This window comes from Mobula hypostoma, chromosome 7, assembly GCF_963921235.1.
Source record: "Mobula hypostoma chromosome 7, sMobHyp1.1, whole genome shotgun sequence".
NCBI lineage: Eukaryota > Metazoa > Chordata > Chondrichthyes > Myliobatiformes > Myliobatidae > Mobula > Mobula hypostoma.
This window is the reverse complement of record NC_086103.1, coordinates 135,846,872-135,873,324: the sequence shown is the minus strand read 5'-3', so window position 1 is coordinate 135,873,324 and position 26,453 is coordinate 135,846,872. Positions and strand designations below refer to the sequence as shown.

Below are 26,453 nucleotides of genomic sequence, written 5' to 3'. Positions count from 1 at the left end.
TGTTATGCATTAGTCAATTTGTCCAGGAAAGATATTAAGCTGGGATAGAAACCGTTCATGTGCTGGCAGTTCAGGAACAATGAAGCCCCAGAACTTAAAGACAATGCCTGTTTTTCAAATAGTGTCCTGAAGAAGCAAATGATGACGGACAGGATTCTTTTAACATCTTACTCAATACATTGTTTTCCAATAATCGTTCACTCCTGCAGATTACCCATTGCAAGCTTAGATAATTCCTTGAAAGCAACTTGTACTATGATCTTCTAACAAAGAAACAATTTCAAAATAATGCAAATGTTAGTTTAGAACATTTAGCAGATCAGCAACATTTAGAAGGAAAAACTGTGTTTAAATTTTAGTTTATCTACTCCAAGATTTCCCAGTCAGTTTCTTGCTTGTCTTCCTTTTCACCACCACTTCTCTTTATCTCTATTCTTCCCTGAGCCATTATTCTCTCTCACTCACACTTCTTCCCTCCTTTCCCATCTCCTCTACTCTATCCAGCTTTTCTTTTCTTATTCGTCTTCCTCACACCTTTCCTTTATACTGTCATCTTTCCATCATATCTCTCTCAAGCTCCTGCTAATATCGTTCATCTTTCAATACCCTTTCCCTCCTATTGTACTTTCTTCTCTCTCTTTATTTCTAGTCTTTTGCATTTCCTACTCTCTCTTTTCTAATACGACTAATTTTTTGTGATGTCTTCCACTACAAATTTAATCTCTTCATTTTCTCTCCTAACATTACATACAGCACCCTTTACATTTAACCACGCTCCTATTTTTCTACTTCTCTGACATACAAATGACTGAGGAAGTGAGACAGCAACACTCGTAGGGAATTTCAATCTTATCCCTTAACTCCATTTCCACTCTCTCTTTGAACTTACTGCCCTCTCATTCTTTCACAGCCTTTCCACTTAAAATTTTGCTACCCTTAAACCATGGATTTCCTCTCAGAACTCTCCTGATTCACTACTTCAATCCAACAACTACATCTGAAAATATACTCATCCACCCCTTTACAAATCATATATATCCATGTTCTTTGTCTTACGCTAATCTTTGGTCCTTCGACTGAACTCTGTATTTACAATTGTTAATTTGCTCAACCATTTGACCTTGTAAAACCTCTGTCTCTCATCTTATCTGTCCCTCAACAAGCTCTCCTCATTTTTGCAGCCATACAAGGCAAATGCTCTGAAAAATTGTAACCACCTCATCAAGTCTATATTGCCCACCAAGATTTAGAGATCCTTATCTTCTCCTGTAAAATAAACAAATTATTCTACATTGTAAATAACTCCAAATTTCCTGGTGGTAACAGAAATAAAAGAAAACCATTTAAATAATTTAAGCCTGTCCATCATTCGGTGTGATCATGACTTTTCTGTAATCTGATTCTATAATAGCTCCCTTTGCCCAATACCTCATAATATTTACTGGACAACAAAAAAAAAATCAGTCTCGGATTAACAATTGATCATGAGATCGCTAAACCTCCACCAGCCTATGCATGTAGTGCTTAACTTAGGTATAGCTCTAATTCTTAAATATTGCTTAGTCCTAAATTCCTCAGCAGAGAAAATAGTACACCTCCATCTATCAGTTGCCCTTAATATTGCAAACATTTCAATCAATGCACCAATGTATATCTCCTAAATTATGTGCTTCAAAATAAACATGACAGTCTGGATGAGGATAATCACAGTTTTGGAAGCTGCAGAAAGACTTCATTCCATTACACTTTATTACTCTGGATGCAAAGGCCTGTAATCTTTTCTTGGCCTGCCCTACTTCATTGGATTTTCTACAAAAATATTTAATACTTCTAGAACCTCCAAAGTTTCTTAAATCATAAAATAAAACTTCAGTGACATACACTTTTTCAGATCCAAAGCAGATAACCAGTTTACACAAATTTAAAATTCACATTTTTTGTTTAAATGTATCCATGGCTTCAATTTTTATTAACTCTTCAAGATTTTAAAGATGCTCTCATTTTTCCCATTCCTATAAATCCAGCTTCTTTCCATTGGCAACAGTGCCATTAGTGCTGTTTGCTTTGGAATTTTATCCTCCAACAAAATAACAAAAATTACAACAGAGTATTATCAAACTAAGTTTGGCACTGATTCACATAAACAAATATTAAGTAAGTGACCAAAGGCATCCATCTTAAAAAACACCATTTGGGATCTTGGTATCTGAAGGTAAGGCAGAGCATTTATCATTAGGCACATCTAAAAGGTCAGAAATATAGTAATGCAAATATCTTCAAGATCTGTGAAATATACGCCACTGTGGAGGGGATACACTATTAGCCAACTTGAAAACAGGCTGATAATTTTTTAAATCCAGGTACTTCTTAATCAAGAGCTAATATAAATCAGTAGTTATTGCTGAAAGGGACTGGGTGTGAAAAAGAACACATGCAGCCGAAATCTTGGTCATACATTTTTGAAGACTCAAATATGGAAATCCAGCCAGAAGAGTGTTCCAATAAAAAATGGGAGCTAACAAAGAGAGGGATGGTGGCCTTGGCAGCAGACAAACTGAGGGAAGAAAAGTTGAGTTAGTAAGAGAACCTTAGTGAAAGTGAAAATATGTGATTAGAAGGTTAAAGATGAGGATCTACAAGGGGCTGGATTTAAAGAAATAAAAAATGTGCAAGGATCTTTAAGAGGTATAAGAATTTATTAGAAAAGTTGAAGACTTAAATGAAACATTAATCTGCCCATTATACATTGAAATGAGTTTTACTTCTACTTGACAAAAATATCAAAGACATTGTTGCCAAATGAACATAGAACTGGTAGAAATACTTACAATTAACACATTTCATTACAAAGGAAAATTGTATTTGAATACATACTTAGATAAGTTAAAGAGGGCCACTAGTTTTCTTCCCAACACGTTACCATCTTTAAATCCTTCTGAGTAAAGAATCACTTCAGCAATAAGTTCATTATCAGGCCGTGACATAGCAACAGGCCGAAAAAGTTGTTTCAGATTATCGGGGAGTTTTTGTCGTCCTCCATAACCTTTTCCAGCAGGATTCATGGTAATGAATATTCCAGAATTCGAATCCAGATCAACCTAAAATTATAAGTAAGCCAGCTCATAACCATTTACACTAAAATTACAAGATTAGACTATAAAAATGTAATTATAAAAATAAATTATAATGCAATTCCCCATGAATTACAAACTATCCTTGTAATGGAACAATGGCGGTAACAACATGCTCTCATTTTGGTGGATATGTTTAGTTAACAAATTAAGGGATTCCAATTGCAACTTACTTAATAATTCATTCATTATAAGGATAATAAGTTGGCGCCAAATGACTGCCTCTTTGAGCTCAATTGTGAAAACCGCTCAAATTCCTCTCCTTAATTTCTCTTATTTTCTTTCTCAAGGTAGCTGGGGTTCTATCGAGGTCCCTGATCTGCAACAGCACTCAAACTGTGATTTTTCGTGGCAATGAGTTCCCATTCTTGGAGCTCACCAACCGAGTGGCTGATTTCCAACATTCTCCAGGCGCAGCATGTAAGACGTCAGGGTGTGGCCCTGTGGACGACCATTTCCAGGCCGGTGCTGCCAACTCAGGCATCGCAGGAGAAGGAACATCATAATTTTTCAGCAGCAGATGCTATGGATGGAGGTCTCTGTACTCGAGCAACCGCTTCTTCTCTCTCTTTCTCTTGATGGTAGGGAGAGTTTGCTGCCGATCCTCGAGTTGTAAATCTCAGAATAAAAAACAACGCTGCAGATTGCAACGGTAACAGTGACTGTTTGTTAGCCTCCCCTTTCTCTGTGAAATGGGTGGAATCCCTCTGTCCCTTGTTAGTGAGAGAGAGAGCGAGCCTGTGGCATGTCAAACTGTCAGGTAAAATAGCTTTTGTTGACTGCAGATCACGGTCTCTCTTTGGGGTCTTTGCTATTGCTTGATGAGTGGTGGACGCTGATGCTTTCTGCTGAGATGGGTGGAGGCGTGAGGTGAGGTTGAAGCTTTGATGCTGCTTGTGTGTGGGAGGGGGAGAGGGGGCTTTGGGGATCTATCGTTTTTCTATCAGTCATTCTTTGGGGTCTGTTCTTTCATGGATGTCTGTGAAGAGCAAGAATTTCAGATTGTATACCATATACATTCTCTGCTATTAAATAGAACCATTCAAACCTGTCCTCTGGCTGCTCCTTCAGATTTCTGGTTTGATATTATTTGTATAATAGACTAGATAGTACTGAGTTTGAGAATCCAGGCACTTAATATAAAAGTATTGTAAGAAGTCCTAGTGTACCAATTCAATCAATGATCCATGGCAGAGCCTAAGTGTGTAAACAGTAACACACATAAAATACTGAACTCAGGAAATCAGATAATATTACAGCCAAAGTTCCGGGCTGAGACCCTTCATCACAACCATAATCATGACCTTCATCATGACCATAACAAAGTACCTGATGCTTCAACTTGAGACAATCTCTTATGTATGCTCAAGTTTTACTGTGAATCTATGTTTAATGTCTCTAGACTTACAATCAATGGTGGGGGGAAGTCTTGGAGGGGGCTGGAGGTGCTTGAGAATGCATATTCAAATCAAGTGCTAAACAAATTTGTGGCTGATAAAGGCAAAATTTCCATCAGAATCAAAATCAGATATGCCATGAAATTTTTTGTTTTCTGGTGGCAGTAATGTGCAAATATAAATTACAAAATAGATAAATAATGCAAAAAAAGAATATTGAGGCAGTGTTCACAGACCATTCAGAAAAAGTTACTGTATCTGTTTCTTCAGGCTCCTGTACCTCCCCCTGATGAGAGAGCATGACCTGGGTGTTCTGAATAGTGAGGGTCCTTACTGATGGATGCTTCCTTCTTGAGGCACCTTCTATTGAAGTTGTCCTCGATGGTGGGGAGAGCAGTGTCCATAATGAAGCTGGCTGAGATTTTAACCCCTTCCAGTCTCTTGCAATCCTATGCATTGGAGCTTCCATACCAGCCTGTGAGGCAAACTGCCAGAATGCTCTCCAGCATACAGCTATTGAGATTTTAAAAAGATTTAGTGACACACTGAATCTCCTCAAACTCCTAACAAAGTAGAGCCACTGCCATGCCATCTTCATGATTGCATCAATGGGCCCAGAACAGATCCTCCATCATGGTGACACCTCGGAACTTGAAGATAGTCACCCTTTTCACCACTAAAATCTCAATGAGGACTGGTGTATGCTTTTCCAACCGCTCCTTCCAGAAGTACACAATCAGTTATTTGGTCTTGCTGATGTTGGGTGTGAGATTGTAGTTGGGAAACCACTCAACCAACTGATCTAAACAACAGGAATTCTGCAGATGCTGGAAATTCAAGCAACACACACCAAAATTGCTGGTGAACGCAGCAGGCCAGGCAGCATCTCTAGGAAGAGGTACAGTCGACGTTTCAGGCCGAGACCCTTCGTCAGGACTAGGCGAAGGGTCTCGGCCTGAAACGTCGACTGCACCTCTTCCTAGAGATGCTGCCTGAACCAACTGATCTATCTCAATCCTGTATGCCTCCCTACCACCATCTGAGATTCTACTAACAACAGTAGTGCCATCGGTGAATTTATGGCAAGCAATTGAGCTGTACTTAGCCCACTGCTCTACTCTACTCCACACTCATGACTGTATGGCAAAGCACACATCCTTGAGAGTTGCTCTGGTGTTGATTACCAACCTACACTGACTGTGGTTTTCCGACAAGGAAGTCAAGGATCCATTTGCAGAGACCCAGTTTTTGAAGCGTGGTGATTGGTGAGTGCTACAGAATAGGCCTTTCTTTCAAGGAACATGTCAAGCAAATCTAGGGTTAGGTTAGGATCTGGATCTAGGACCAACGATTCACAAGGGAAAGAAACTAAGAGGGAATTGTCATATAGTTGTGGCAAGGGTTAGCTGGCAGTAGTAGAACCTGTGATTTCCTGTAAAGGCAGAGAATGTTAACAATTCAAGTACCTAAAAGTAGCAGTCAAAAGGGGTTGCACTGGATAGAAACTGAAGCTCATGTCATATGATCAGCACAAGAAAAAGAAGATAGTTGGTTAGCAGTAGCTTGATTATGTCAGCCATTTGGTGCCAGCGGCTGGGAAGGTGATTGAAAGATCCAAAAATGAGCCAATCAATAATGACTTGGAAGGGACCTACCTGAGTCACGTACTCAATACTGAACTCAGACCTGTTCAGTAAGGCCCCCTTTACTGTAGAACGAGCAATTAATCCAAACAGGCTTTCAAAGTTACAACAGGAATTCTGCAGATGCTGGAAATTCAAGCAACATACATCAAAGTTGCTGGTGAACGCAGCAGGCCAAGCAGCATCTATAGGAAGAGGCGCAGTCGACGTTTCAGGCCGAGACCCTTCGTCAGGACTAACTGAAGGAAGAGTGAGTAAGGGATTTGAAAGCTGGAGGGGGAGGGGGAGATGCAAAATGATAGGAGAAGACAGGAGGGGGAGGGATAGAGCCGAGAGCTGGACAGGTGATAGGCAAAAGGGGATACGAGAGGATCATGGGACAGGAGGTCCGGGAAGAAAGACGGGGGGGGGGGTGACCCAGAGGATGGGCAAGAGGTATATTCAGAGGGACAGAGGGAGAAAAAGGAGAGTGAGAGAAAGAATGTGTGCATAAAAATGAGTAACAGCTGGGGTACGAGGGGGAGGTGGGGCCTAGCGGAAGTTAGAGAAGTCAATGTTCATGCCATCAGGTTGGAGGCTACCCAGACGGAATATAAGGTGTTGTTCCTCCAACCTGAGTGTGGCTTCATCTTTACAGTAGAGGAGGCCGTGGATAGACATGTCAGAATGGGAATGGGATGTGGAATTAAAATGTGTGGCCACTGGGAGATCCTGCTTTCTCTGGCGGACAGAGCGTAGATGTTCAGCAAAGCGGTCTCCCAGTCTGCGTCGGGTCTCACCAATATATAAAAGGCCACATCGGGAGCACCGGACGCAGTATATCACCCCAGTCGACTCACAGGTGAAGTGATGCCTCACCTGGAAGGACTGTTTGGGGCCCTGAATGGTGGTAAGGGAGGAAGTGTAAGGGCATGTGTAGCACTTGTTCCGCTTACACGGATAAGTGCCAGGAGGGAGATCAGTGGGGAGGGATGGGGGGGACGAATGGACAAGGGAGTTGTGTAGGGAGCGATCCCTGCGGAATGCAGAGAGAGGGGGGGAGGGAAAGATGTGCTTAGTGGTGGGATCCCGTTGGAGGTGGCGGAAGTTACGGAGAATAATATGTTGGACCCGGAGGCTGGTGGGGTGGTAGGTGAGGACCAGGGGAACCCTATTCCTAGTGGGGTGGTGGGAGGATGGAGTGAGAGCAGATGTACGTGAAATGGAGGAGATGCGTTTAAGAGCAGAGTTGATAGTGGAGGAAGGGAAGCCCCTTTCTTTAAAATATGAAGACATCTCCCTCGTCCTAGAATGAAAAGCCTCATCCTGAGAGCAGATGCGGCAGAGACGGAGGAATTGCGAGAAGGGGATGGCGTTTTTGCAAGAGACAGGGTGAGAAGAGGAATAGTCCAGATAGCTGTGAGAGTCAGTAGGCTTATAGTAGATATCAGTGGATAAGCTGTCTCCAGAGACAGAGACAGAAAGATCTAGAAAGGGGAGGGAGGTGTCGGAAATAGACCAGGTAAACTTGAGGGCAGGGTGAAAGTTGGAGGCAAAGTTAATAAAGTCAACGAGTTCTGCATGCGTGCAGGAAGCAGCGCCAATGCAGTCGTCGATATAGCGAAGGAAAAGTGGGGGACAGATACCAGAATAGGCACGGAACATAGATTGTTCCACAAACCCAACAAAAAGGCAGGCATAGCTAGGACCCATACGGGTGCCCATAGCTACACCTTTAGTTTGGAGGAAATGGGAGGAGCAAAAGGAGAAATTATTAAGAGTAAGGACTAATTCCGCTAGACGGAGCAGAGTGGTGGTAGAGGGGAACTGATTAGGTCTGGAATCCAAAAAGAAGCGTAGAGCTTTGAGACCTTCCTGATGGGGGATGGAAGTATATAAGGACTGGACATCCATGGTGAAAATAAAGCGGTGGGGGCCAGGGAACTTAAAATCATCGAAAAGTTTAAGAGCGTGAGAAGTGTCACAAACATAGGTTGGAAGGGATTACACTGATTAATGTGTCCTAATTACTCCCAGCAATGCTTTTAACAAGCATGAGGAATGATAGAATTACTTGCATGTTTGGCATGGAAAAAGGCTTTACTAGTGGTCGCAAAATTCATTACAAGAGCATCACATTAAAGCTCCACAGTAACCTGGAAAATCATTGTGTTGGATTGTAGGAAACAGCAGACAATTGATTCCGTTATAGAAACTCTTTATACAGCAGACTAATTAAATCGTATTAAAACTTGCTATTTCTATTATTTAATGCCAGCTGGTTCAAAATATGACTAAAAAGAATTTTTACCCTGTGAGATGAAGAAATATACCTGCTTCCCCAGCAACTCACAGAACCGCCTGTGATTTTTCAGGGCATCCTGAATAGCCTGAATTTGCATTGAAACAGCAGACAGTACAGCTTCCTCCAGACGATTGAACTCATCAAAGCAGCCCCACGCACCACATTTCACCAAACCAATAAAAATACGGCCCATTGATTTCACATCAATACCCTTCAAGAATAAGGATAAGAAATCAAAGATGAAAATAATTGCTTCAAACATGGGATTCAAATGTTATAAAGTAAACCATCATTCAGTAAGTACATAGCAATCTTGCAATGTTGATTGAAGAGCATTTAATAACTCTTGCTGTAAGTTGTGCCAGGAATTAGCGAAGTCCAATACTGTTAATAACATAATACCACTTTTGACATTACAGTTCTTGATGTGGATTGAAGCCTAATCACTACAAAGCACTTCATTCAGCTACAATCAACGATTCGACCAGCTTAATCTCTACCAGTATGATTTGACATCCCCTTGACCTCGATATGGGAAAACTCAACCAGCATTGCAATCAATTCTAGTTGACCTGGTATCTCACATGAAAGCAAACTTTCACTGATGACCAAGTCCTCTAGCAGTTTACCTAAACAGGCATTCTTGTGCATCTGCACATTCCATAATGTATTATCATCAAGGATAATCTTTTAATTATTTGCATTCACACACCTTTGTTCCCCTCCAGTGGTCACTGAATTCAGTAGCACTGACTTTTTTCCAGTTTTAATTAGGGATATGAAGGCCAACTGCAACATTTAACTGAGACCCCATTACATTAACAGGAATAAGAAACATCATAAATTGCTTTTAAAATTAGCTTCCAGAATTATTAGAATTTAATATTGATCTAAAATTTGAAGTACTTTAGTCCAAATGGCATGAAGCAGTTTTCCATTTTAAATAAGTACCATATTTTAAGTCAGAGTATTTAACTACATTAGCTGATATGCTCTCCTTAAAACCAACACTACTGTATACTTGGCCTGAAAGGCAATAATAATTAACTTACATATAATGTATTATACAAAGCTTCTAAATAATTACCTCATCACAATTAAAAACAAGAACCTGTCTTCCAAACAAGCCACCAAGTGCTTTCACAGATTCTGTCTTGCCAGTACCAGCTGGTCCATATGGATTTCCTCCAAGCCCCATCTTCATGGCTTGTGTGAGAGTCAGGTAGCATTTATCTGTTAGAGGAGTGTGAACCAGCTTTGGAGCATTGCCCTAAGAGAAATTGTAGAAAACTGTTAACAACAATACTACAAATATTCCCGCCATACGGCATTGATGAAGTAAATACCTTTTCTCCTATGGGATAATCATACAGAATGCAGTTTGAAGGAGACATGTCAATCCTAAAAGGAAAAAAATTGACCGGCAAAACAAAGTGTAATCTACTGCTGATCCAAAAGACAGCTCCATGCAAAGATCTAATTATCTCTGTGAGATCCCCAAGCACCCAATAAACATTACCAACATTACCACTTTGCACTAAAATAGACCTTTTTGGTGGTAATTGTATTTTCTTGTAAAAATTGTGTATAATCTATGTTTAATCTATGTTTTTTCTTATCAATGCTGCTTCTGCTATGTGCTTGTGATGCTGCTACAAGTAACTTTTTCATAGCACCTGTGCACACATGTACTTCTGTATGTGACAACAATGACAATAAATACTACTTAGAAATTTAACTTTTATTATTTATCATTTACCTGGCAGACTAACAGACATACTGAAGAATTTTCAGTGGATTGAAGCAAAATTAACAATGTACAAACTTTAACATGTATTTTAAAAGAGTTAGAGTACAAAATTAAAGTAGAAGAGAAAATGTGAAATTGAAACATAAAATACATCACCAATGTAATACTTTCAGGGTGTTTTAAAACAATAGATACTTCAAAATTTCTTTAGTTCATTGATTATTCCCTAGATCTGGGTTCCCGATTTTATTTATACCATGGACCCCTACCTTTAATAGAGGAGTCCATGGACCCCAGGTTGGGAACCCTTGCCATAGATACATTTGGTGAAACAAAGCCAAGTATCCAGATACAGGTATCACTCCCATTCAGATTTCCACTTTGAAATCACAAGAAAGAGAAAAAAATTTCTTCATCAAGAGTAACAAATCTCAGGAACTGTCTATCCCACAAGCTCTGGAAGCTCAGTCATTGAGTATATTCAAGCAGAGAGAAATAGACTTTTAATACATACACTGGAGGGCTATGGGATTAATGCAGACCAGCAATGAATTTATGGAATGGTGGACAACATAAGGGTGTTAAATGGCTTATATATCATTCCATTGCTTTCCTAAAACTCCTGCACAATTTCTTAGGATAATGATGCTTAATTCTGACTGTCTCACTGTTAGCACAACTGCGAAATCTGAGTCAGGATCACAGCTGTGGAAACTACCAGCAGTTTTGAACTGCTGGAAGTGCGCCTCTCACAGAACACATCCTACACAATCAGGAAAGCTCACCAATGCCTCTACTTTCTGAAGAGGCTGAAGAGAGATGGACTATGCAGATCTATACTCACTCTTTTTCTACAGATGCACAGTAGAGAGCATCCTAACCTGCTGTAACACTGCACGATACAGAAACTGCACTGCAGAGGACAGAATGGCTTTACAACAGGTAGTCAAAACTGCCCAATGCTTCACCGGCACCTGCCTACCACTATCAAGGAAATACAATATATTCATAAGGGTGTAACAAAAAGGTCAGTAACATCATGAAGGATCCCACCCACCCTGCCTGTGGACCGTTGGTCCCACTCCCATCAGGAAAGAGGCTATATAGCATCCATGCCAGGATCTCCAGACTGAAAAAGTTACCTTCCCCAAACAGTAAGGCTGATCAACAGCTGCATCCACTAACCCACCCCTCCACACCCCTTACCACAGTACTATATAAAAGTATTGAGTATAGATATATATCTATAAGGTGCCTAAGACATGTGCACAGTACTGTAGTCATTTTATGTAATGCATTATACTGCTGCCACAAAAAAAATCAAATTTCATAGCACGTGAGTGATGATAACCCTGATTCTGATATGGGTATCTGTTGTAGACTGAGAATGGGAAGGGGGCAGCAAGAGGGGGGAATCATGGTTGGGAAAAGGGAAAGGGAGAGAGGCAGGAGTGGGAAACACCAGAGAGGCATCCTGTTATGATCAATAAGCTAATTGTTTGGAATCAAATGACCATGCCCAGTATCTCAGGGCTGGATGTACCTACACCCACATCACCCCTCACTCTGGTGCCTCTTCTCTGCCACCTGTCCCACACCACACCAGCTCCCGCTGTGCTCTACCCTCACCATTCCCAAAATCCGTTGCTCCCACAAGATTTACAAACTCGCTCTAGGCTCTACACACTGACAAATATAGTACTATTTAAAAGTATTAGGCACTCTAGCTATGTCCTTAAGACTTTTGCACAGTACTGTATTTATTGTGATTTTTATTATTGTTGCTGGAAACCACTGTTTTTTTAAATACTTTTTATAAGATTTGTACTTTTTAACAAACTCATGTATTTGTCACTCACTAGCAGAAAGTGGTGAAGCAGCTAAACTAACAGTTTATCACCTCTCTCATATTTCATTGGCTAAATTTTAGCACGTTATCCACATGATGTAATTGTTTTAATTATATAGCCTATTAACTAATTCAATCCTCTGAAGAATTTCTTTATCTTATCTATAACAGTGATAGATTTTTCAGAGGTGCCATTTTGGCTTCTTTATTCCTTTATCTTACACCCCTTACCATCATTTCTCAGCTCTTTATTTACGTTGCTTGGCATTTGTATCTTTGTTTATACTCTAAAATAAACTGACATCTTAGAATTAAGACTCCTCATCATTCCAGACACCCAGAAGAACCCTAAGCATCAGAAAATAAAGAGATCCAACAATTTGGCACCCAAAGAGGGTCTATTACTTGAAGGAAAAAGCAGTCTAACAAAGGAAGCTAAGCTTGCAGCTGGGAGTTAAGACATTCCTCCATTCCTTAATTGTCCAACAATAAACATCTCTGGTACATCATTTAAAGGGAGTTTAAGGGGGAACAGAGTTGTAGTTGTACAATGTGTGGGGCCAGTATGAATTGCGTATCAGAAACCCAGAGTCTAATATTATAGTCACGGCTGGGTGGCGTGTTTTGTTGGACAAGATGCCGACAGAAGTTTTAAGATATCGGACAGATGTTTATTTGGTTGTAACCTGATATCACAGTCACAACGGGGTCGTGAGCTTTGTGAGATGTCTTGACATTTAAAAGTGAAAAGTACTCCTTAAGATTGAAAATAATACAATGGCCAAAGCTGAGGGGCAAAAGTTAACTGAAATCTTAAAAGCTTAATTGATGCCTATAAACTTAATGCCATTGGTAAAGAAATTCGGAAGAAATGTGCTACCGATGCTAAGTCTAGTGAGGACTGGCTTATAAGTGATTTTGAAGTGACATGCCGGAAAATCAAAATGATGTGTTAGGAAGCTAAAAAGACAACACGGGTGCCAGCAACCTTATCAGAGCTGCAAAGACATGAGCACATTGAGTTGTAAGTCCAGATCAATACTTTGAAGCACAAATGTGCTGTTTTAGAAAAAGAACATATACGTAGCTAAAAGAGCAGTATGAAAAAGGTAATAAATCAGCAGAAAAACATTCTCTGCATTAACAGCAAAGTTTGTGCGTAGTCCAGAGCTCTACAAATGAGGTGAATCTACATGCCATCAGGAAGACCTTCAGTGGGCGGTTCAGCCAACCCACTGGGCGGTGTTAACTGTGATGTCAATCATGTTGAAAGGCAGCCAACACTGTCCAGTCCCAAGAAACAGCAACATCTTGCAAAGTGATGATGACATCAGTGAGGTAACTGGTTAGGCAGGCATGGCAAGACTCGCCCCAATAAAAGCTAAGATAGTAAAAATGCACAAGATTGATGATGGAGATTATGAAAGGAAACAGGTTTGCTATCCATCACCAGATCCATAAAAAATTGACAAATGGTGCAGGGAAGTTCCACATCCTAAAAGAGGAAGCTTAAAGACTTGGGCAGTACTTCAACGAACTACAAATATATACAAATTGTTTCCATTTGATGGCATTCAAATTTTAGTTACCATGCTAACAATTTCAGTAAATCAACCAGTTGACACAGTGAGTTGAAGATAGTATAGGAGAGGATAAACAGGATTTACCAGCAGGTTAGAAATCAATTAAGGCATGGCTGGAGAGACAAGCCCCAAACTGGATTGAGTGGAAGAAAGTAGTCAATTGCAAAGCCTTCAGAGGATAGTTTTGAATATGAAGACTGCTTTTTTGCTTGCATCTTCGGAAACAACTCTTTTTCCATCTTTAATATCTCTATTTTTCCCTTTCAGGGTTCTTTTGAAGACCCTGACCTGGAGTTACACACTGACTTTGGTTCTTTGCGGGAATGGGACCCGCTGTCAGGGTGTCACAACTGGCTGTTATCCGATATGCCAAGGGTGCTGCCTAAGAGTTCAACTTTCCTTTGGAGGCCTAGGATCTCAGAGCTCTGGAGACAGGCAGATTGAAGGTCGGTGTCCCGGACTGGTGTGTCGTAGGAGCTGGAAGATCTTTGGCTGTGTGCCCAGAGACCTGAGATCTTTGGGCACAGAGCTCAGAAAAAGCGACACAACGGACTTTTAACATTTTAAACTAGCGAGTTGTTTGAGATGTGAAATGGAGACATCTCTTTCTCCCTTATTATGGAGAGAAAAAACCTGTAGAATGTTGAATACCGGGTGAACGCATAGTCTTTCGACTACTGCAAGTCTGTGTCTTTGCTGATGCTTTTGCTGCATGCTTGAATGCTCGGTGGTGGGTGCCGATGCTTTATTGTGCTAGTGGGGGGAGGGGGTATCGTTGCTTGCTGCCGCTTATGCGCGAGAGGGAGGGGAGCTGGGGGGACTTCGGGGTTCTAACGTCATTCATTCTTTGGGGGACTCCTTTGTTTTTGTGGATAGTTGCAAAGAAAAAGCATTTCAGGATGTATAGTGTATACATTTCACTGACATTAAATTTACATTTGAAACCTTTGAGTCCCAGGAATAAACGAAGACAATATCAAAGACACTATTCATAGCTCTTTCATATCAACTTGTAGGGATAGTTTGAAAGCAGATATTGCCAAAATGATGAAGTTAACAAGAGCAAATTGGAGTAAAACTGCTGTTTCCTACAGTGAGCTTAAACAAGCTACCAAACAAGTGGAGCAGGATATCGACATCCGAATAAGATTCGGTACAGACGGGTCAATGGTCTCCACTGCTAACCAACAGAACAAGTGGAATTGGATATGCAAATTATGTGGTAGAAAAGGACATTTGGCTAGATCTTGCTGGCATAAGAAATCAACTCCACAAGGTTAGTAACAGCCTCAACAGCGAGCTCGACGCCCACCTCACAAGGGAAGGAAAGCATTGATCATACAGCACAATTTCAGGCTACAATTACATATGTAATGGAGATGCTGTCAAAGTTGCAAAACATACCTTACCGAAGTGCTAAAGAACACATTTCACTGGAAATGTGTGGACATTTCAGTGTGGACATGGTGGAGGATTACAAATACCTGGGGATACGAATTGACAATAAACTGGACTGGTCAAAGAACACTGAGGCTGTCTACAAGAAGGGTCAGAGCCGTCTCTATTTCTTGAGGAGACTGAGGTCCTTTAACATCTGTCGGACAATGCTGACGATGTTCTACAAGTCTGTGGTGGCCAGTGCTATCATGTTTGCTGTTGTGTGCTGGGGCAGCAGGCTGAGGGTAGCAGACACCAACAGAATCAACAAACTCATTCGTAAGGCCAGTGATGTTGTGGGGATGGAACTGGACTCTCTGACGGTGGTGTCTGAAAAGAGGATGCAGTCCAAGTTGCATGCCATCTTGGACAATGTCTCCCATCCACTACATAATGGACTGGTTAGGCACAGGAGTACATTCAGCCAGAAACTCATTCCACCGAGATGCGTCATAGGAAGTCATTCCTGCCTGTGGCCATCAAACTTTACAATTCCTCCCTTGGAGGGTCAGACACCCTGAGCCAATAGGCCAGTCCTGGACTTATTTCCTGGCATAATTTACATATTACTATTTAATTATTTATGGTGCAACTGTAACGAAAACCAATTTCCCTCAGGATCAATAAAGTATGACTATGACTATGAAATGTTTGTCAGGAATTACATTGACTGATGAACAATGAATAGACTTTTCCTCATTCAGTATCATCAGGACAAGTTGAAAGAATGAATGGTATTATCAAACAACGGCTGACTAAATATCATGAGGAAGGTGTACCATGACCTACGGCTTTTCCCTTGGTCTTATGCAGCATCACGGCAACCCCAGGCAAGAAAAAAAATTGAGTCCTTTTGAAATGGTGACAGGGTGATTAATGTCACATTCAGGAGCCCTCAATCTCAGAGAGACTGCTATACATGTTATGTTAGATAGGTTAGTTGATTATTGTGCAAAACTAAAACAAGCTGTTCAGTATGCTTGTCAACAGGTTTCTGCTGCTTGGAATGGTCCATCGGAAGGAGGACAGACCTGGATTCCTGGCAAGTGGGTACTGGTAAAGAAACTGCATAGGAAACCCCTGAGAACTTGGGAGAAGGTCCTTGCCAAGTATTGTTAATTACCAATTCAGCAGTTAAGGCAGAAAGTTAAAGTAAGTGGACACACGCCAGTCACTGCAAACAAGCTAAAGTGACCCTAGATCAAGACAAGTACTATGGGAGGACTTCAGGAATGAATATAATTATTGAACATTACTATTGGACATTATTATCATAATCTACACTTTTTTGTGTTTGTCTAAAAGCAATTGAGCTGAATTTTCAGATGTGATTCTACCGAGTCCCTTATAGAATCAAAAGGGGGGACTGTGGGAAACTGCTTTTTTTTTAAATAACACTTTTTATAAGATTTGTAGTTTTTAAAAAACTCATTTTTTACACCCAGTAGCAGAAATCGGTATAGCAGCAAAACTAGAAGTTTATCACCTTTCTCATTTTACATTGGCTAAGTATTAGCACATAGCCCACATGATGTAATAGTTCTAATTATACAGCCTGTTAACTAATTCGTTCCTCTCTAAGGAATTTCTTTATCTCATCTATAAAAGTTCCTTTATCTTACACCCCTTACTATTACTCTTTATTTACTTTGCTTAGTATTTGTAAGTTTTTTTTGAACTCTAAAATAAAGTGAAATCTTGAAATTAAGACTCCTCATCATTCCTGACTCCCAGAAGAACCCATCCCACATTGTGTTCCTTATTTTATTGTGGTTTTTTTTGTACTGCATCAGGTCCAGATTAACAATTATTTCATTCTGCTTTACACCTGTGTACTGGAAATGACATTAAACAATCTTGAGTTCTTGAATGATTCCAGAAAAAGACTCATTAATTGATTGATGATCACGTATTAGCAATCCAGGGATTGTTCACTGTAAAGATAATTTAAATAATGTCAAAGAAATTCATAATCAATTTTACTACCAGAAGTCAGTAATTGCCAAGTATTGAACAGATTGGATAATTTAATTTAAAAATGCATTTAAAATGTGACAGATGTGACTTTTTGATCTGATATTGAACCATTTGCAATAGACAACGCAGCCGAAACTTTATACAATTAAGTACATCCTCTGAAGCACCAAGCTATCAGTTTCTGAACAATGTCACAAATCTGGCCAAAATGACCATAGGTCAATCAAGGTTTAGTCTAAGATCAAAACACCCAGCACTACTGAGCAACCCACTAAAATGTTATAAGCAAACTTGGAAATGAGAGTAAATGAAATCTTGAAAGAAGTTGAATTTGAAAAATACACACTGTCCAATGGAAAAGAAAATTAGGAGGTTGTATAACAGATCTGCAATCCTCAGTCGTTTACTCTGCATTACATCTACAAACACACATCAATCCCCTAATTAGCCTCCATAATGTATTTTATCCACACAGAAACATTATATACAAGAATTTACTTACTTCAAAAACATTAATAGTCTTGAAACACAAGTGGAAGTTTTGTGAAATTCACACTTTCAGCAATGCTCTTATACAGTGCAAATCAGAAAATTATATTAAATATTCTTGTGACCATCTGGTAAATACTGACTGCCTGGAATATCTCTCTACTGTGATAATCCTTGCAAAATGAATTCATTCTTTATGCCTTCCTTAAAGAATAAGAAACCATATAAAATGTGTGTTGTAAAAAAAGTTCTTAAAATGTTCTAAATATTCTAAACAGAATACAGAACATTAAACGCCATAATATCAGGAAAAAGCCCACCTGGTATTCGTAAGTATATTGGAACTCTGCATCCACCATCTGAATATAACAATTCTTATCTGGTTTCATATAGAACCGAAGTTGCTTCTTCCAAGCCCAATCTGAAGTGCTACGAATCTGTGCTTGACTCAGTTGCTTGACTATTTCGATGTTGTGAATAATGTCAAGAATGAGAGCTTTCAGCTTAAACTCCAAAACGGAAGTCTCTGAAAAAATGTATAAACATTCAAAAATGCACTGAGAAACAAAAATCCATTAACATTACTAGTCTTCTAAACATTAACCTAATTACAGAAAAGGGCATGAGCTTGAATTGTTTCCGGAAAAAAGCTAACAAAGCACGACAAGCACATTTTACAGTTTAAAATCCCACATCTGTATTTTAATATAATGTCCTTAATAAGCACGTTAGATCAAACCACAACAATGTATTTAAATAGAATTGTTATTATAAAGTACCAATGGAATAAGGGTTATTAAATTCAACCTTGATGCCTACATTAAGATAGCTAAATGGCACAATGCACTGTTCAAAATTAAAAACAAACTTTGGTATAAAATCATGTTCAAACCACAGCATCTCGAATAGCAGAACTTCCTCACTGGAGTGTCAGCCAATATATTTGTGTTCACGTCATTCTGACATAAGAGCTCTTGTTTTCCAGGTGTGCATCAGGGGCAGATGTATGATAGATGTTATGGTATCTGTTGCAGAGCGGTTCTATCAGTAAGCATATTGGTAAGTGTCCAAAGGGGCAGGAATGGGGTTTTTGACATATGCATCAGCCATTCAAAGCACTTCATGGTGACTGTGTCAGTGCCACCGGGCAGTAGTCATTTAGTTCTGAAGGTGTTCTTTGGTACAGGGACAATGATGGCTGATTTGGCACATGGGGACAGCAGCCCGGAGGAGTGAAGTGTTCAAGATGTCCATGAAGATGTCAGTGAGCTGGTGTGCACACTCCTTGAGTATTTGGCCTGGGATGTTGCCTGGTCCAGAAACCTTCTCTGCAAAGTCCTTCTTACAGACAATAACAGCAGTAGATAACTGTAAGTAACGGAACTTGTGATCCTTCTAGAATTTTATATCACAATGAGATTACTGATACTGATATTACTAAAATTGACTATTTTCAATTATTACAGATCAAGGATGTAATCTTTTATTAGATTTTTGCATCTATTTACAGCTGTCCTTGCAAGCTCTGTCTAAGCATCACCAGGAGTTTCTTACCTGTACTCCCTGCTTCCTCATTATAAGAGTTTATACTTGTGTAGTTTTCCAGTTTTGCCACCAGTTCTTCATTTAGCTGCTGCAAGCTATGCTTTTTTATGGCATTTTCAACTTCTTCTGTGAACTGAATCTGCTCTGTCAAGCAAAGGATCTGACAACATAAAGGTAATAAAACATCTTTAAATGCTTAAAATATTTGAAATATAACCAAACATTCCAAAACTATTGTATTCCCAAACATAAACAAACCTGTAAATAAGAATTATTGTGTAAAAAAGATCGCACTGGTTTAAACATTGAAAAGCATGATAAAAGTGGAATGTTACTTCAGGAAAAGAATTTGTACTACATAACCAATTGAATATAAACACAAGACAAATGTATTTTCAAACAAAAATTCATAGAAGTAGTTTTTCTTCACCATGCACAGACACACGAACATTTTTCTCTTCAGTTTTAATTCAGTATTCAATATTGAGAGACTAATTTAAAACAAATTTAAATTAGCAATTAAACTTAGTGTGATTCACAGGAATAAACAGTTTCACACAATTCTAATCTTTAAATTAGAAAAACTCTGAAGCGTTATCCAATTATGCAATGAATATATTCTGAGTGAGTTATTGAAAAAATAAGTGACGTTAACTTGTTTAATTAGCCAATTACCAGAACCAAGACTGGTTGTTGTTTGCATTTTCAAGCATTAATGCGTAAGCCATGGGTATTTATTATATCAATAAATGTACAGTTATATTGCAAAATGTTCCTTTTCATTTTTCAGTCTTTGAACTATGTACTACCTAGTAATTCTGCTAGTTAGTTGCTGTTCTTGTGGTAACTATACCAGAAGCAAGTACAAATCAATTCAATTGATTTATCGAAATTACCATTATACTGCAGTATATATCAACCATATTAAAACCCCAAATTACTACATGGAGAGCAATGAATTATTGCAAAACAGCAATGTAATTGATAGACTTAGAGGATATTAAACAACAATAAAAATCTACATTTATAATTTTAATATTTGAGTCACAAAATAGCACTTTTTTAGATTTGTTACAGTGATAATATCAAAAGGCACTATTTTTAATTTAACAACTATCTATATTTACTGTAATTGATTTATTTTTTCTAGATTTGTCATGTATTGCATTGTACTGCTGCCCCTAAGTTAATAAATTTCATGACATATGCCGGTGATATTAAATCTGATTTTGATTCTGATTCTGCTAATGCCAATTCAAATTTTGCTCATTTCAATGACATTTCTGAGATTCCTGATGGATAAAGATGGACTTATGATGCTATTAAGAAATTCTTTGCTGCTAGATAACAGAAAAAGTACTGTTGATTTACATCACAGTTTTACAATAATATTTTTTACAATCGTAGAACAAAAGCGGTGTTCACTTTCTTTTAGCTGTACTCATTAATGTATTGTATTTATGTTATTAAAGATTCTACACAATCATATACAGTTTATTACCTGTGATGGAAATCGTGATGGGTCAATAGTACCTTGCGACTGTTTCCAAGCATTAATGCACTCAACCAACAGCTCCTTCAGAGTCTCTTTCATTACTCCAGCCAAATTATTCAGCCAAACCTGACAAATTTTTAAAAAACTGGTTGGATGGGTTCATAAAATTTTACATTATGTTTCATATAATAAAAATGTTATCACCTCAACATCATCTGAAATGCAAATCTTGCTTTTTAAAGGCACAATTTCACCATCCAAAGACCTCATTGCAACAATGTGTTGGAAATCTTCATCAAAATCTACACTGTTTATACCTAGAGATAACCAAACAACACATGTTAAATTTGTAAAATTGTCAACAAACTGAAAAAGCTATTCATTTTTAAGCAATGTTGCAATTGAAAATATTTTTTCTCTGTCAAACATGTAGCATAGCACACCATACAGTAGACAAACGCAGTAGAAGTTTGTTCTAATGGTTAAACTATATTCTCCTACTGAGATTAGATTTATATTAAATTTAGATTGATTTATCACATGTACATCAAAACATACAATGAAATGTGTTATTTGCGTTAACAACCAACACACAGAAGGATGTGCAGGAGACAGCCCGCAAGTGTCGCCACACATTCCGGCTCCAACATAGCATGCCTATAATACTTGGCAGAACACAGAAAACAACAAATTAGAACGTACCAAGCAACATAGCAAGAGCAATGAAACAAGCCCTGATCCACCTTTCCTACTATCCACCCACACACATACACAGTCCTCCAAATCCTACTTGTCATGTTATATTATGTACCGGAATAATACACCATGATGTCATTATTTAATCTCACTTCAAAATCATTCGGTGATTAACCGTTCCATTGTATTAGTTCCATTCATATGAAGTGCAAAATGTGACACATCAACCAAAGAAATTTAAAATTCAAAACAATGAGCAAACTGCTGGTTTGCAGAATTCCAGTAGATTGTTTATTGCTCCAGACTCACACACCTTCACTCTCTTGTGTCAGAATTTATTCAAAAATGTCTTTGAGTTGATTAAAATAAAAGCTTAGTTTAATAATTTTCACTTTACAGGATTAAAGTAGCATAAAATAATGTAAGATTGTAATAATCTTACCAATTTAAAATACCTATGAACCCCTCAAGACAGTGGTTCAACATTTGATGTACTACCTGCACTGATCCCCTCCAGTTAAAGTGCAAACCATTTCATCTATATAAGTCCCACCTTCCCTGGAAGAAGCATCCAATGATCCAAAAATCTGAGGCCTTCCGTACTGCACCATCTCCTTAGCCAAGTGTTAAATTGTATTATCTTTCTCTTTCTGGCAATACTAGCACATAACAGAGGTAGTAATCCTGAGATCACAACCCTGAGGTCTTCTCCTTTAACTTAGCACCTGGCTCCCGGAAGTCATAGAACTAAAAGATTGAGCATGGTTGGAATGATGTTCTGAATTGTATCTATTTCAATGGAAGGAGTACTATCAGTAAGGCAGATAAGCACATGGAATTATGATATTGTAGCCATTAGAGAGACTTAGCTGTAGGAGACCAAGGATGTGGGCTACAAATTACAATGAGAGATAGAAATGGCAATGTTGCTTTAATCATGGGGGAATTCAATATGAAAGTAGATTGGGAAAATCAGGTTGGTGCTGGATCCCGAGAGAGGGAATTTGCAGATTACCTATGAGCTGGCTTTTTAAAGCAGCCATCTGTGAACTGTGGGAATTCAATACCACAGACAATTGTGCAGAACAAATCGTTGGATATACTTAAGGCAGACATTGATAGATTCTTGATTAATCAAGGTCTCAAAGGTTATGGGGAGAAGGCAGGAGAATGGGGTTGAGAGGAATAATAAATCAGTCATTATAGAATGGCAGAGCAGACTCGATGGGCCAAATGGCCTAATTCTACTCCTTTGTCTTATGGCATATGGACTGGCAGCTCAATGTTCTCGGGTTCCATTGCTTTAGACATGATAGAGAGGGAGATGTTAAAAAGGGAAAGGTGATAGGGAAAATGTCATGGCAGTGCTCAGACAGAACAGACTGGAGGGCTCGTCTACTGAAGCTATATGGGTGGAAGTGAAAAATAACAGACATTTTAATGGAATTATATTATAAACCACCCAATATTCAGCAAGATTTACAGGTACAAACTTGTAGAGAGACGTCAGACAGTTAGAAGGAAAATAAGGTTGCGATATTAGGAGATTTTAATTTATCCATTATTGACTGGGATTTCAATATTGTAAATGAACGGAATGGGCTCAAGTTTGCCAAATGTGTTCAGGAAAGTTTCCTTAATATTACCATAAGAGAAAGGAGCAGAAGTCGGCCATTCGGCCCATCGAGACTGCTCCGCCATTTTATCATGAGCTGATCCATTCTCCCATTTAGTCCCACTCCACTGCCTTCTCACCATAACCCTTGACGCCCTGGCTATTCAGATACCTATCAAACTCTGCCTTAAATACACCCAATGACTTGGCCTCCACTGCCGCCAGTGGCAACGAATTCCATAGATTCACCACCCTCTGGCTAAAAAAAATTCTTCGCATCTCTGTTCTGAATGGGCGCCCTTCAATTCTTAAGTCATGCCCTCTTGTACTAGACTCCCCCATTATGGGAAACAACTTTGCCACATCCACTCTGTCCATGCCTTTCAACATTCAAAATGTTTCTATGAGGTGCCCCCTCATTCTTCTAAACTCCAAGGAATACAGTCCAAGAGCAGACAAACATTCCTCATATGTTAACCCTCTCATTCCCAGAATCATTCCAGTGAATCTTCTCTGTACCCTTCCCAATGTCAGCACATCCTTTCTTAAATAAGGAGCCCAAAACTGCCCACAGTACTCCAAGTGAGGTCTTACCAGCGCCTTATAGAGCCTCAACATCACATCCCTGCTCCGAGACTCTATTCCTCGAGAAATGAATGCCAACATTACATTCATCTTCTTCACCACCGACTCAACCTGGAGATTAATCTTAAGGGTATCCAGCACGAGGACTCCCAAGTCCTGCTGCATCTCAGAACTTTGAATTCTCTCCCTATTTAAATAATAGTCTGCCTGTTTATTTCTTCTGCCAAAGTGCATAACCATACACTTTCCAACATTGTATTTCATTTACCACTTCTTTGCCCATTCTTCCAATCTATCCAACTCTCTCTGCAGACTCTCTGTTTCCTCAGCACTACCGGCCCCTCCACCTATCTTCGTATCGTCAGCAAACTTAGCCACAAAGCCATCTATTCCATAATCCAAATATTTGATGTACAACGTAAAAAGAAGCGGCCCCAACACAGACCCCTGTGGAACACCACTGGTAACCAGCAGCCAACCAGAATGGGATCCCTTTATTCCCACTCTCTGTTTCCTGCCAATCAGCCAATGCCCTATCCACGTATGTAACTTTCCCATAATTCCATGGGCTCTTATCTTGTTAAGCAACCTCATGTGTGGCACCTTGTCAAAGGCCTTCTGAAAATACAAATATACAACATCCACTGCATCTCCCTTGTCTAGCCTACTTGTAATTTCCTCAAAAAATTGTAATAGGTTTGTCAGGCAGGATTTTCCTTTAAGGAAACCATGCTGAGTTCTGCCTATCATGTCATATGCCTCCAGGTACTCCGTAACCTCATCCTTGACAATGGACTCCAACAACTTCCCAACCACCGATGTCAAGCTAACAAGTCTATAATTCCCTTTTTGCTTCGTTGCCCCCTTCTTAAATAGCGGAGTGACATTTGCAATCTTCCAGTCCTCCGGAACCATGCCAGAGTCTATCGACTTTTGAAAGATCATTGCTAATGTCTCTGCAATCTCCACAGCTGCTTCCTTCATACTCTTCTATTTGATATCTCTGTGTATTTAATAAATATACAGAGGTATCAAATAGAAAGAGTATGACACTGGATCTCCTACTGAGTAATGAGACTGGGCAGGTGACAAAAGAGTGTATGAAGGACACTTTGGATCTGTGATATTTCCATTTCCATAATTCCATTAGTTTCAAGATAATTATGAAGAAGGTTAGGACTGGTCCTCAGGTTGAGATTCTACATTGGAAGAAGACCAATTTTGATTGCATCGGAAAGGATCTAGCAGCTATGGATTGGGACAGGTTGTTTTCTAGCAAAGGGAGGTTTCGTAGGTGGGAAGCCTTCAAAAGTGGAATTTTGAGAGTATAGAGTTTGAATGTTACTGATAGAATAAAAGGCAAGACTAGCAAGTTAGGGAACCTTGGTTTTCGAGGGATATTACGGTCCATGTTAAGAAGGAAGAGGAGGAGGTGCATAGCAGGTATAGGCAGCAAGGAACTAATGAGGCACTTGAAGAGTATAAGAAATACAAGAGAACACTAAAGCAGGAAATCATAAAGGATCAATAAGGCATGAAGTGAAGGAGAATCCCAAAGGCTTCTACAGGTATGTTAAGAGCAAAAGGAAAGCAAGTAAGAAAATTGGGATCAGCGTGGACATCTATGTGTGAAGGCAAAAGAGCTGCAGGGGGATCATAAATGGGTATTACAACCCTATTTTCTCAGGAGATGATCACAAAGTCTATATAACTAAGACAAAATAGATTACAGAAGAGGAGGTGCTTGCTGCCTTAACGCAAATTAGGGTGAATAATTCTCCAGGGCCTGACAAGCTGTCCCTTCAGACCCTGTGGAAGGCCAATTTAGAAATTGCAGGGGCCCTGGAAGACATAGTTAGAAAGTCCTTAGCCATGGGTGAGTTGCTGGAGGACTGGAGGATGACTAATGTAGTTCCATTGTTCGTGAAAAGCTCTAAGAATAAACTGGGAAATTATAGACCAGTGAGTCCTATGTTAGTAGTGCGTAAATTATTGGAAATGAATTGCAGGTGTAGTGGACGGCAAGGAAGGCTATCAAAGCTTGCAGCATGATCCAGATCACCAGAAAAAATGGCAGATGAAATTTAATGCAGGCACATGTGAGGTGTTGCACTTTAGGAGGCCAAACCAGGACTGGATTTACAATGTGAATGGTAGGGCAAAGAGGGGTGCAGTTGAACAGAAGGATCTGGGAATTACAGATACATAGTTCTTTGAAAGTGGCATCACAGGTAGATAGGGTTGTAAAGAGAGCTTTAGTCACATTGGCCATCATAAATCAAAGTACTGAATTTCAGAGTTGGGATGTTATGTAGAAGTATATGAAGTTGATGTGCATTGTATGACCAAAGTTCTAGTCACCTACAGTACCTATAGGAAAGATACCAATAAGATTGAAAGAGTACAAAGAAAATTTACAAGGGTGTTGCCGGACTTGACGACCTGAGTCATAGAGAAAGGTTGAATAGTTTAGGACTTTATTCTCTGGAGAACAAAAGAATGAGAGGAGATTTCATAGGGATCTACAGAATTATGAAGGTATAGATAAGGATAACGCAAGCAGGCTTTTTCCACTGTTTCTGTACTGCAGTGCTCTATGACTCTATGATTCTGTGACATCTATTCAACATGCTTCAATTTTTATTCAAACAAAACTTCCTCAACCATCTAGATTGTGCTAGTTTCTTACCTAGTTTAAGAGATTAGTTTGAAATTTTCCCTCATTTTTCCATTTCTTAACAACCCTGACAATAAAAGATCAGCTCAGTCTTCCAGTTCTCAACCTAAGACGAGTTGATTCTTGTATTTGAATATTTCGTTCTCAGAGACTAAACTTGGATGTAGTAAAATAAAACCTAATCTTGCCACTGGATGACAATGGTTTGCTCTGCCTTGTAATCTACTTTTCCTCTTAAATAATTCAGATTTCTACATTCTTTGTTCAGTAGTTTCCGCATTAAAATGAAATTGATTTACT

At 39.3% G+C, this 26,453-nt stretch overlaps 1 protein-coding gene across 5 annotated transcripts in view; it reads right to left on the bottom strand.

The window, feature by feature from the left end:
• Nucleotides 1-26,453, bottom strand: part of dync2h1 (dynein cytoplasmic 2 heavy chain 1) — a 493,185-nt gene that overhangs the window by 344,539 nt on the left and 122,193 nt on the right. For 4 of the 5 annotated variants that reach the window (XM_063054085.1, XM_063054084.1, XM_063054088.1 and 1 more), the window contains exons 31-38: nt 20,785-20,897; nt 20,587-20,706; nt 19,095-19,245; nt 17,861-18,066; nt 9,543-9,725; nt 8,484-8,666; nt 6,184-6,297; nt 2,875-3,098 (exon numbers count right to left, since the gene is read on the bottom strand). In XM_063054085.1, the coding sequence (XP_062910155.1) occupies nt 2,875-3,098; nt 6,184-6,297; nt 8,484-8,666; nt 9,543-9,725; nt 17,861-18,066; nt 19,095-19,245; nt 20,587-20,706; nt 20,785-20,897 (1,294 nt within the window). The remainder of the gene's footprint in view (nt 1-2,874; nt 3,099-6,183; nt 6,298-8,483; nt 8,667-9,542; nt 9,726-17,860; nt 18,067-19,094; nt 19,246-20,586; nt 20,707-20,784; nt 20,898-26,453) is intronic. The other variant, XM_063054086.1, reaches the window with a different exon arrangement.